This window comes from Erinaceus europaeus, unplaced genomic scaffold (assembly GCF_950295315.1).
Source record: "Erinaceus europaeus unplaced genomic scaffold, mEriEur2.1 scaffold_787, whole genome shotgun sequence".
In the NCBI taxonomy this organism is placed as follows: domain Eukaryota; kingdom Metazoa; phylum Chordata; class Mammalia; order Eulipotyphla; family Erinaceidae; genus Erinaceus; species Erinaceus europaeus.
This window is the reverse complement of record NW_026647975.1, coordinates 20,558-32,948: the sequence shown is the minus strand read 5'-3', so window position 1 is coordinate 32,948 and position 12,391 is coordinate 20,558. Positions and strand designations below refer to the sequence as shown.

At 39.0% G+C, this 12,391-nt stretch overlaps 1 protein-coding gene across 1 annotated transcript in view; it reads left to right on the top strand.

The window, feature by feature from the left end:
- NPHP1 (nephrocystin 1) overlaps positions 1–12,391 on the top strand; it is a gene marked incomplete at its 5' end in the record, with an annotated part of 42,833 nt that overhangs the window by 25,180 nt on the left and 5,262 nt on the right. Inside the window, 3 exons of the mRNA XM_060184580.1 lie at positions 1,266–1,342; positions 2,390–2,489; positions 11,611–11,723. Of these exons, the coding sequence (XP_060040563.1) occupies positions 1,266–1,342; positions 2,390–2,489; positions 11,611–11,723 (290 nt within the window). The remainder of the gene's footprint in view (positions 1–1,265; positions 1,343–2,389; positions 2,490–11,610; positions 11,724–12,391) is intronic.

Genomic DNA, 12,391 nt, shown 5'->3' with positions numbered 1-12,391 from the left:
TCTGTGGTCTTGGGACCACTACTGCAGTTTACAATGGAGGAAATGCACAGAAGATATACAGATAGCAGCTAGTAGGCTGGTGACTAAGATCCTAGGTTATGAATTAAAAAATTGAGGCTGCTAGTTGAGGCTCTTATCTGTGTAACTATAACCAAGTTCCTTGTTGTCTCTCCAAGCCTCAATTTAACTTATCTTTTAAACTGCATGCTATACTTCCTACTACAAAGGTTTGTTGTGAAGAGTAATTCCTTACACCTGTGGCCTCAGCTCCCCACAAGGTGTGGGTGTGGGCTACTTAGCTGGAGCAGAGGTGAAAGTCCTTGTAACCTGTGATCCAATGAAAGGGCTGAGGGAACACCACCCAGCATCCATACCCTGAATACAGAAGCCTAGACTTCTTGTGATTCTCTCTTTTTATGTTCAGGGATTTTACTAGTAGTCAATGAAAGAGAAAATTGTGTCTACCACTCCTTTCCAAAAGTAATTTCCAACTATTTAATGAGGTAGAGGCTTGTGTATTGATACAGAACCATTTCTAGATTATATTATTATATGAAAAAGTAAGTTGTACAGTAGTATGTATACTGTTAACTCCACTTTTGTTCATGAAAAACTATTTGTGCGCATATTTGATTTTATATAAACTATTCTGCAGTTCTGCCTCTGGGCAGCAGAATTAAGAAAGGTGATTCAGTAGGATTAAAGAAGCCTTCTACCCACTATCTTCTACATTGTCATAGTGTGCAAGTTTAGGAGAAAACATCACTTTTTAGCTTTATGATTTATACATTTTTGCATTTACATAGAAAAAGGTAGAACAAAGGGCTTGACAAACTGGAGGGGAGGGATTTTTTTTTTTTACTTATTACTATGCTTTTCAGAAATTTTATAAAATGATTAACATGCTACTTTCATAATTTAAAAACTATAAACACATAAGCATATAAAATAGCTTTATTTCAAATTATGATTCAAAACATATAAACACACATATAAATATACCACTAACCTACTGATAATTGTTAAAATCAGAATATTTTAACAATCATCTTTCATTTTAATATTGAAAAATATATTTTCTATGGCCAAAGTTGAGTTACTTACTGAGATGATAACCTCACAGAACAATCAATAATTTTCATTCTCATTTACTTATAAGACAGATAAAATTAGTGACTGTATATAAACTAGTTAAAGTATATACTAACTCCAGTGTTTCAGAATGTCCATACTATGTATCTTAATGATATGTAATTCTTTTGTAGAACTTATGAACTCTTCTTGAATGGAGGCACCCCTTATGAAAAAGGTGTTGAAGTAGACCCTTCAGTATCAAGGAGAGGTAATGCACTTACATGTTGCTTTCCTTCTTTTCCTTAAAAATTTAACAAACAGGCCAGGTGGTAGCACACCTGATTAAGTGCATGTATTACTATGTACAAGGACCCAGGTTCAAGTTCTTGGTCCCCACTTGCAGGAGAAAAGCTTCACTGGTGGTGAAGCAGTGCCGCATGTGTTTCTGTCTCTCTTTCCCTCCCCTCTCAATTTCTATCTTTTCTATCAAATAAAATAAAGTTTAAAAAAGTAAACAAATGGACTGGGTACTGTTGCACCTGAAAGAACACACATGTGACCATGCACAAAAACCAGGCTTCAAGCCCTCCTGCCCACCTGCACAGGGGAAATTTTACAAGCAGTGAAGCAGTGCTGCAGGTGCCTCTCTTTCTCTCCCTCTCTATCCTTACCCACTTCCATGTCAATTTCTCTGTGTCAATAAAGCAAGGACCAAAGAGATTAGTCACCTAGAGAATGCCTATTTTGCCATGTAGACTACTGGGATCCTAGTCCTGCCCTCACCTCCTTGGAGAAAGCTTCAGTGCTGAGCGAATTTAACCCTTCTGTCTCCGTCTCATATATATATATATATATGAGTCAACCCAGAAGTGAAGCCTTGGTGACAAGAAAAAAATAAAACCAGATATGGTTCTTAGATCATGGAGCTCAGAGCCTGACAATTATTCCTCTCCTTGATTCATCATTTAGTTAGTTTTATGTGTTTTTTTTTTTTTTTAACTACCATCAGGAGGCAGGCATGCTTTTCAGACTACCCTTAATTCTTTACAACCTGGATGAAATCATGTCAGAGCAAGTGATGGTCTGATGTAGTCACAGCTCCAGGGGCCAGTTTGGAAGTTTTCCTTAGGGAAGTTGATAGTCATTAACACTATACTTTATCTCTTTATCATCTTTATCAACTCATTTAGAGTGCGTGAGTGACTTTTGCCTTTGCTATAATTCAGCATCACTGATACAGAAAAATACTAGTTTTATTATACTTACTCACTGTCCCAAGAACTTAGTTTTAACATTTTTTTTATTCTTTTAAAAGCACATGGGAGTGTTTTCCATCAAATGATGACAATGAGAAGGCAACCTCAACTGCTAGTAAAACTAAGATCTCTGAACAGAAGATCAAGAAACTTACTAAGGTTGGTAACAAATGTTGCCTGTCAGTGACTTGGGACTATAACCTATCCCCAGTGCCTCTGTCAGATCCTTTCATATACAAATTGGAAAAGGGACAAACACAAGCAAGATTTGACTCAAACAAGGCTCTTTTATTCTTCATGCGTAAACCTAAAGAGTAACAAACTTGGGATAGAAATCCCCCTCCAAAGAGTAGGAGTTGTAATTTTATAAGTATGGAAGGGGAAGAGAGATAGTGAAGTGGTTATACAAAAATACTGTCATGCCTGAGGTTCTGAGGTCCTAGGTTCAATCCCCAGCACCACCATAAGTCAGAGGTAACCAGTCTTCTGGTTCTCTCTTGTATGAAAGTAAATAAATAAATCTTTGTGATCTGGGAGATTACATAGCAAGTCCCAAGTTTCATCTGTGGTACTTCATATGCCACAGTGATGTTGTGAGTGTGTGTGTGTCCCCCTCTCATAAATAAATCAATCTTGGAGGTTGGGCGGTGGCGCAATGGGTTAGGCGCATGTGACGCGAAGCGCAGGGACCTGCGTAAGGATCCCGGTTCAAGCCCCCAGCTCCCCACCTGCAGGGGAGTCGCTTCGCAGGCGGTGAAGCAGGTCTGCAGGTGTCTGTCTTTCTCTCCCCTTCTCTGTCTTCCCCTCCTCTCTCCATTTCTCTCTGTCCTATCCAACAACGAATTGCGTCAACAAGGGCAATAATAATAACCACAGTGAAGCTACAACAGGAGCAACAAAAGGGGGAAAAAATGGCCTCCAGGAGCGGTGGATTCATGGTGCAGGCACCGAGCCCAGCAATAACCCTGGAGGAGGAAAAAGAAAAAAAAAATCATTCTTTAAAATATAATTCAAACAGATAGTTAGTATTTATCTGGTAACACCAGACCAAGAAGTGGTTTGAAATAGACTTTGAAGACTGGAAAGATAACTCACACACCATACTGGGGAAAAAATCCTATGTTGTGAAGCCTTTTCCTCTATGTGTGAGTGTCTATCTCTGCTTCTCACTTCCTATGAAAAAAGTTTGTCCAGAGTAATGAAGTTCTAGGAACAGCAACAAAAGAAATAGGTTTTGAAGTATTGGAGAGATATGCCCATGTAAAGATGTTGAAGAGAGGAGCTTTCCACAAAGCACACAATGGATGAGAGGGAACAGCACAACTTAGGAACAGAGAGCTGCAGCTGAATAGTTCCCTACTTTGGCCTATTTATTGTTCAAAGATTATCAAGAAGTAAGATAAATGGGGGGGCTAGCAGGTGCTTCACAACTGTTACCATGTTATATGGACCCAGATTTGAGTCCTGGGCTACCATATGAGGGCTTCATGAGCAGTGGAGCAATGCTGCTTCCTCTCTCTGTTCCTTTCTGTTTCTCACCCTCCGTCTAGAGGAAGAAGAAGGGGAAAAAATAAAAAGGCTACTGGGAATAGTGGAGTTTTGCAGGTACCAAGCTCCATCAATAAAACTTGTGTCTAAATAAAAGAAATAAAAGAAAATAAAAGAAAATTGGCCATCCTTCTCAGAAAAGTTGCTTTTCTCATTCTCGATCATGCTCTTAGTTTAAATGTCTCTGTACTTATCTCTAATACTTATATGTGTTTTATAATTGCAGTATTAACAGTTCAATCTTTCAGTAGCCATTAATAATGTGTTCATGGGTATTATTCATTCTCTTGGCTTCTCCTCTTCTGCATGTTCACAGAGCCTATCAATTCCCTTTTTGGTTAATCCTTCCTTGGAAAATTGTATTTTTCAAGATTAAAACAGAAAAAGAAAACAGGACAGTAGCAGTCTTTGTAAAAGAAAAAACTAAAACTTGATTTGGCTTCTTTCTTTTTTTTACTTATTCAGCCTCCTATTACTCACCTCTTTGACAAGTCTCCAAGAGTCCAAAAGCGCTTCCAAGTATCTTTCAGATACATCTTAGTAGTATCTCTTTGGCTCAAAAAACTGGTTTGCAAGTACTTTTTATAATCTGGGTATCAAATTTGGCTGTGTGTCACAGAGGTCATATATACAATCCATCTTTCAGCACAATGAAAGTTCTTCTAATTGCTGGCTTCTTACAGAAAAGTCCTGAGTGCCTTGCAATCTTCATTAACTAAAACATTTGGCTGATTACAACACACAGTAGATACTAAAAAAAAAAAAAAAAAGTGTGATAAATGGTCAAATAATAAACGTAGATATAGTCATGCCGGTGTACTACTTAGGAGCTCAGCTCTGTCTCCAGTTTTCCCTGTGGCTTTACTCTCCTCCTTGCCTTTCTTCATCTTGATGTATTCCTCTAAAACAGAGACTTGAATACTGTTTTGAAACTGCCACTCCACTTTTGCTTGATCAGGAAATGTGCATTCCCACAAGTGTCAAGTGTGAGTTGGGCCATACGACTGGTGCAGCCCCAGACACAAGCTGGCATATCTCAGAAACCAGGTGATGGGCACAGTAAAGCCAAGGGGCCCAGAGGCCTTGATGTAGGACCATGAACCATGATACCATGAGAACTATGCTGTGGGTTCAAAGTGAGAGGCTAGTCAATAGCCTTACCACCCCATCTTGTCAAAATGAGAGGCTGGGTATCAGCACAGGTGCTCTGAACTTGCACATCCTTATAGTGGAGATTAACAGTTCCACCCTTCTCTGATCTGCTACCTTCAGTGACTGAGAAAAGGAAGCAAAGATTGCTACTAATCACTTTCCTTTTCTTCTTCAAAACGGGGATTTCGTAGTGGAAGAATGCCTGTCCAGCATATGTGAGGCCCTAAACCTATCCCCAGCACCACATGAGAACAATAAAGAAAATTCCATAGATGGTGCATTAAGGCTTTCCTCACATGTTCATACACTCTCTTTAAAAAGAAACATAGAGGGGAGTCGGGCGGTAGTGCAGCGGGTTAAGTGCACGTGGCGCCAAGCGCAACAACCGGCTCAAGGATCTTGGTTCGAGCCCCTGGCTTCCTACCTGCAGGGGAGTCACTTCACAAGCGGTGAAGCAGGTCTGCAGGTGTCTATCTTTCTCTCTCCCTCTCTGTCTTCCCCTCCTCTCTCCATTTCTCTCTGTCCTAACACCAATAACAACTACAACAACAATAAAAAAGGGGCAACAAAAGGGAAAATAAATAAATATTTTTAAAAATTTAAAAAAGAAGCATAGCGAGAGAGATGGCAGAATTCCAGAGATAGTTCACCCAGTAGAGTGCACACTTTACTATACCCAAAGACCAGGGGTTAAGCCTCGGGCACCATATAGGAACCTCATAACAAGGGAGGCAGTGGATGAGTGCTATGGCTATCTTCTAGAACTATGTGTCAATTCCTTTTTCTTTCAATGTGCAATAGAAAAGATGTAACAGAATAACAAGTCCACTGGGGACAGTGGAAGCACACAGCAGCAATGCTCCGGTGAAGCTCAGTGTTGCAAAAACAAAGTCCATCCCACCTCTATGCCTCTTCTCCCTTGCTAAAAAACTTTACCTTTGTTTAGCTGTTTTTACATAGCCACACTTCCTAGTAAACATGAGAAAAGACAGATGCTTTTTTTTGTATTTTATTTATTTATTTATAAAATGGGAATATTAACAAGACCGTAGGATAAGAGGGGTACAGTTCCATACAATTCCCACCACCAGGATTCCATATCCAATGCCCTCCTTTGAAAGCTTTCCTATTCTTTATCCTTCTGGGAGTATAGACCCAGGATCATTATGGGGTGCAAAAGGTAGGAGGTCTGGCTTCTGTAATTGCTTCCCTGCTTAACATGGATGTTGGCAGGTCAGTCCATACTCCCAGCCAGGACAGATGCTTTTTCTGTTATGCCAGGTGACATACAGCAATAGGGTGGGGGTGGGGGACAAAACTGGGAAACGCAACTTACACAGTTTCATTACTAGCCAGTGTCTTTGGGCTCCCATACAGTCAGCGGTCTCACAGGTTTATGTCTGTTGGGTATCAGCAGACCTGTGAACATGTAAATGGATCAATGCAGACTCATCCCCTTTACCAAAGAAATAGCACCAGAATCCTGCCTGTCAGTCTCATTTTGTGGAAACAGTCTCATGGGGACCCTCTCGACAAGAGACAAAAAAAAAGGGAGAAGATAAATACTTTTGGTTTCAGCAAGATCTGCCTTTGGAGCTGTTGCCAAAGTTTCCAAAGCTGTTTCCACTGTTTAACTTGATGTGATTGCTCTAGATGCAGTTTATAAGCCCCTGGTGAGGACACTAAGTAAGGAACAGTGGTTTGTAGAAGTATGTTGTTTGCCTGCATATAAGTTTGCTCTATATTTATTTTCTTTTGTCTTTTTAATGCATTCCATCCCCCCCCTTCCATTTTATTCTTGCTAAATATAAGTGAGGTCATTTTATTTACCTGCCTGGGCCCACTATTGTTTGTTGGATTTCTGCTGAGTTTCCTGATCTGTTTGGGAGGTCAGAAAGAAGTATATCTTTATTTTTTTTAATATTTACTTATTCCCTTTTTGTTGCCTTTGTTTTATTGTTGTAATTGTTATTGATGTCATCATTGTTAGATAGGACAGAGAGAAGTGGAGAGAGGAGGGGAAGACAGAGAGGGGGAGAAAAAGATAGACACCTGCAGACCTGCTTCACCACTTGTGAAGCGACTCCCCGGCAGGTGGGGAGCAGGGGGCTCGAACCGGGATCTTTACACTGGTCCTTGCACTTTGTGCCACCTTCGCTTAACCCTCTGCGCTACCACCCGACTCCCTAGTATATCTTTATTTCTTTAGCTCATCTAGCTTTTGTAGCTCAGAGCTTCTTTGTCACCTTGGGTTTTGGAAAGTCAGAGAGGATTTCCCTCAAGAGGCCTCTAATAAAGAACAGACAGCATTGGCTCCTGTTGTAGAGGCTGCCACAAGGTAAGGAGTGTCTGCACTGTGGGAGGACTGCAGCCACCAGTGCAGACTAAACGGGATGCCAGCCACAGATAGAATGGGCGGGTCTCTGAGAAAAAGAGAAAGGAAAATGGGAGGAAGGAAAGTTCCACCCCTTCCTCTAGCAAAATCAATGACTGTTTTCAGCATGAGCCATGAATTTGGGCGTGCAGCTGAAACACTGCCCGTATAGACCAAGGACAGCCCTTAGCAAACACAGCAGGAACACTGAGAAGCCTTCATGGTGGCATCAAAGCAACCAGCCTGTGAAAACCAGATATAGACAAAATGATGATTTTAGCAGGATTGGGGGGTGGCGTGGGGAATGAAGTCCTGACTTTGTGTACCAAAATGCTGTTTATGAATGTAACTGTGGTGAGAGAGCCTGTCTTACATTCTTGGATGCTTCTAGAAATGCAGAACTTAAGAGAGTCATTAAGGATTCTTTTTTTCTTTTTCCTTTATTGGGGGATTAATGTTTTACAGTTGCCAGAAAATACAATAGTTTGTACATGCATGTGATTAAGGATTCTTACCTAAACTATGAAACTGTCCATGAAGAGCTATTGTTTCTATCTCTAATAAGGTTTTCCTCCTCTTCTTCTCTCTCTTTTTTTAATTGCCACCCGGCATATTGCTGGGGCTCAGTGCCTACACGATGGATTCACTGGTCCCAGTGGACTGCAGCACTGTTTCACTTCATTAAGCTTTCCCCCCATAAATAGGGATTGGGGGCTTGAACCCAGAACCTTGCCTATGGTAATATATATATACAACCAGGCCATTTTACTCTTTTTCAACAGACTAAAGTCTGTTACTTCTGTGGCTGATTTTTTTTTTCTTCTTCTAAAATTCTCATCCTAGAAATTAGAGTGTTAATTTATAAAAAAAGTTTCTTAAATTTTCATTATTTTTCTTATCTTAAACATGTCTTCCTCTTTGATAGAGAGCATTGTTTGCAACGTTTTTTGAGATTTCCTATAAGGTAATTCTTTATGCTTAGTAAGAGTTTGTGTATTCTAAAACAGTATTTAAAAATGTACATTTAGACTGACTCAAGTCATTTTATTTTAAAGCTAAATTGTGCTTAGTATATTCTTAATAAATATTTGATATGTCTGGGTTTTAAAACAATTATGGCCCATATTTCCAGATTATTACTTTGAAATCTCAGATTCAAAATTTTGTTTCTGTTTTCATTCCTAATGATTTTCTCTCAACATTATTCTGAATAGAATTGTTTTAATTTCACTTTTAATTTGTTCATTGTTAGTGTAAAGAGACAATTTTGTTTATTGACTTTATATTCAACTTTGCTGAATTTGTTTAGTTCTAACTAATCTTGAAGGTTTTCTAGGTACATAATTATATTATGATATACTTATGTTGTTATATGTTATGATGTTATAATTTTACTTATTCTTTCTCAACTTGGATACCTTTTACTCATTTTTCTGAAAGCCTGAGTGCTCTCGAACCAGCACTTCCAGTAATATATTGAGTAAAAGTGTTCAAGGCAGGCATCCTTATTCTTGTTCCTAATCTTAGGGAAAAAGCTTTCATTCTTACATTATTGACTATACTGCTACCTGTGACATTATTTAAAACCTTCTTTGAATTTAGTTTTGTTAGGCTTTTTTTTCTTCTTTCTTCACTGCTCCAGGCTAACTTTCTAATATAGAGAAAGACAGAGAAGAGAGGGAAAGACACCACAGCACAAAGATCCCTCAGTGCAGTGGAGTCTGTCTGTGCTTGAGCCTGAGTCACATATGGAAAAGCAGATACTTCCTGTGTTTTTAATTTATTTTTGTAGCTATACATTTTATTGTCTTTTAATTTCCTTTTATGAATATCCTAAAGATTTCTTGTGGTTACCAGGGGGATTAAATATAATGCAGTAAAGTTATAATAACCTATTTTAAACTGATGCTAAATGAACATTCACATTGAGTTTTCTCTCTAGTGTTAAGCCATTATGGTATATCAAGTAGTGCATTAATCACTCCACACTTACCTCATTTTAATCCTTATATTGAGTTGGACACACACACATTTTTGTATAGAGAAATATGTCATGGGAGGCTGGCACTAGCGCACTGGGTTAAGCACACATAGTACAAAACGCAAGGACCTGTGCAAGGATCACAGTTCAAGCCCCCAGCTCACCACAATGTCTCTCTCTCTCTCTCTCCCTCACCATCTCCCCCTCCTCTCTCTTTTTTTTTATTAGTGATTTGTTATTGATTACAAAATTATGAGATAGCATGGGTATAACTCCACACCGTTCCCACCACCAAAATTTTGTGTCACCATTCCCTCCATTGCAAACTACAGCAGTTCTCCCAAGGTTACAGATATAAGTTAACTATTATTTCTATAGCTATTTATCTCTTGTTATATACATTTGGCAGTTTTTTCTATGGTCCTGCCTCTGTTCTTTTCTTTTTCTTTTTTAATTTATTTGTAAAATAGAAAATATCTACAGAACCATAGAATAAGAGGGGTGAAATTCCACACATTTCCCACCACCAGTGTTCCATATCCCATCCCCTCCATTGGAAGCTTGGACCCAGGGTTATTATGGGGTGCAGAAGGTGGGAGGTCTGGTTTCTGCAACTGCCTCTCCGATGGACATGGGCATTGACCGGGTTGATCCATACTCCCAACCTGTCCCTATCTTTCCCTACTGGGTCCCTCTCCTTTCTCAACTTATCTCTGGCCTATCCAATAATAGTAATTAAATTAAAAGAAAAAAAATGGCCACTAGGAGGATGGAGCCCTACCACTAACCCTGGAGGCAAAAAAAAAAAAAAGAGAAATAGGTCATAATTTTCCAACAACCCAATATTAATATAATTCTTCTATAAATGAAGAAGTCAAAACACAAAGACAGAAATTCATTAGCTCAAAGTTACATAACTAAGAAGTAACAGTCTGAATTTAGTTCAGTGTCGACACACCCTCTGGTCTTCCATCCAGCACGCTGAGCAGTCTGAACTTGTGTTTCCTCAGCATTCATTACACCAGGTGGGGTGACTACATGGTTCTGTTAAAACTTGTAGTAGACTAGTCACTTTTATTGCAAAACATCAGCAATTTATGACTTTTTATCTTGACTTTTTTAAAGTTTTTATTTTATTTTTAAATTTATTTTTATTATCTTTATTTATTGGATAAAGACAGCCAGAAGTTGAGAAGGCAAGGGGAGATAGAGAGGGAGAGAGAAAGAAAGATACCTACAGCACTGCTTCACCACTTTCAAAGCTTTCCTTCTATGGGGGCTTGAACCCAGGTCCTTGTGCATTATAACATATGTGCTCCACCGGGTACGCCCAACCCCTTTATTTGACTTTCAGTGTAGGGATATATGCTAAAATGCAATCATAAGTGGCAACACAGAGTTGAGATTTGACAGTGTACACATAAAAGTAGAAGCTATGGGAGTCAGGTGGTAGCGCAGTGGGTTACATGCAAATGGCACAAAGCACAATGACTGCCTCAAGGATCCCGGTTCAAGCCCCCAGCTCCCCACCTGCAGGAGAGTCACTTCACAAGTGGTGAAGCAGGTCTGTAGGTGTCTATCTTTCTCTCCCCCTCCTCTCTCCACTTCTCTTTGTCCTATCCAACAATGCCATCAATAACAACAACAATAATAACTACAACAATAAGAAACAAGGGCAACAAAAGGGAATAAATAAATATATAAAAAGTAAAAGTTATATAAAGTTTAATGTCACCAACATACAGTGGGAATTTACCTCTAAAATGTTACAGTTTGGGGTGCTGGGTCATGGCACCCTTGATAGGGCACACATGTTACAATGTGTAAGGACCTGTGTTCAAATTCCCAGTCCCCACATGCAGGGGAAAAGTAGTTTCATGAGTGGTGAAGCAGTGACACATGTGTCTCTCTGCCTCTCTTCTTCTCTATCTCCCCCTTCCCTCTTGATTTCTCTTTGTCTCTATCAAATAAATAAATTTTTAAATGTTACATTTTTCCAATTATAATAAGAAAAAATTTGGAACTGTTTATTAATGTAATAAATTATTTTCCCTTTGTTGGAGGACTAACAAATTACAAGATAATTGTTGGCTTATGGATACAGTTAGTTTCTCATCTCCCTGTGATAGGTGTCTGCAAGTCACTTTCACTCCCAATTTATAATAATGTAGGTTGAATTTTAGGAGACTGTTTAATTAATGTTTTGTTTTTTCCTTCTTTAATAGTTTGCTGCCAGAAACATTAATTGGAAATATGTGCTCCATTCATCTGCTGATATTTTATCGCCAAATTCTTGGAGATGTACTCCTTAAGGATAGAGTGAGCATGCAAAATGCAGGTAAGGGGGTGTTATCATTTTCTTTTTTTTCTTTTTAAAGATTTTATTTTACTTATTTACTTATTTATGAGAAAGATAGGAGAATAGAGAGAAAGAACCAGACATCACCCTGGCACATGTGCTGCCCGGGACTGAACTCAGGACCCCATGCTTGAGAGTCCAATGCCCTAGCCACTGTGCCACCTTCCGGACCATAAGAGTTTTGTCATTTTCTTATGCATAATAACACATCTTATTATGTGTATATGAAACCTATGTCAATCTGTGTCTTCTGCTTCTGAAGGCATTTGTGGAATAAAATATTTAGAATAGCATCAGTGTTATCCCATTCTAGTTCGGTGACTGACTTTAAACACAAAGTTGTGTAATTCCTTTCACTTTCTAAAATAAAATGATCTGAAGGAAAATACATAAAAGCATACAGTGGGAAAACGTAAATTGACGTGTAGCATGTTGGAAGGCTTCTCTGGGCAAGTAGTGCTAAAGGTAAGATCTGAGAGGGAAACTACGTAAGAGCTGTAAGGAAAGCAGAGGAGGATTCTTTCCGGATAAAGAAGTCAGCATTGGAAGTATTGCTCCATTCATCTGCTGATATTTTATCGCCAAATTCTTGGAGATGTACTCCTTAAGGATAGAGTGAGCATGCAAAATGCAGGTAAGGTCTTCCT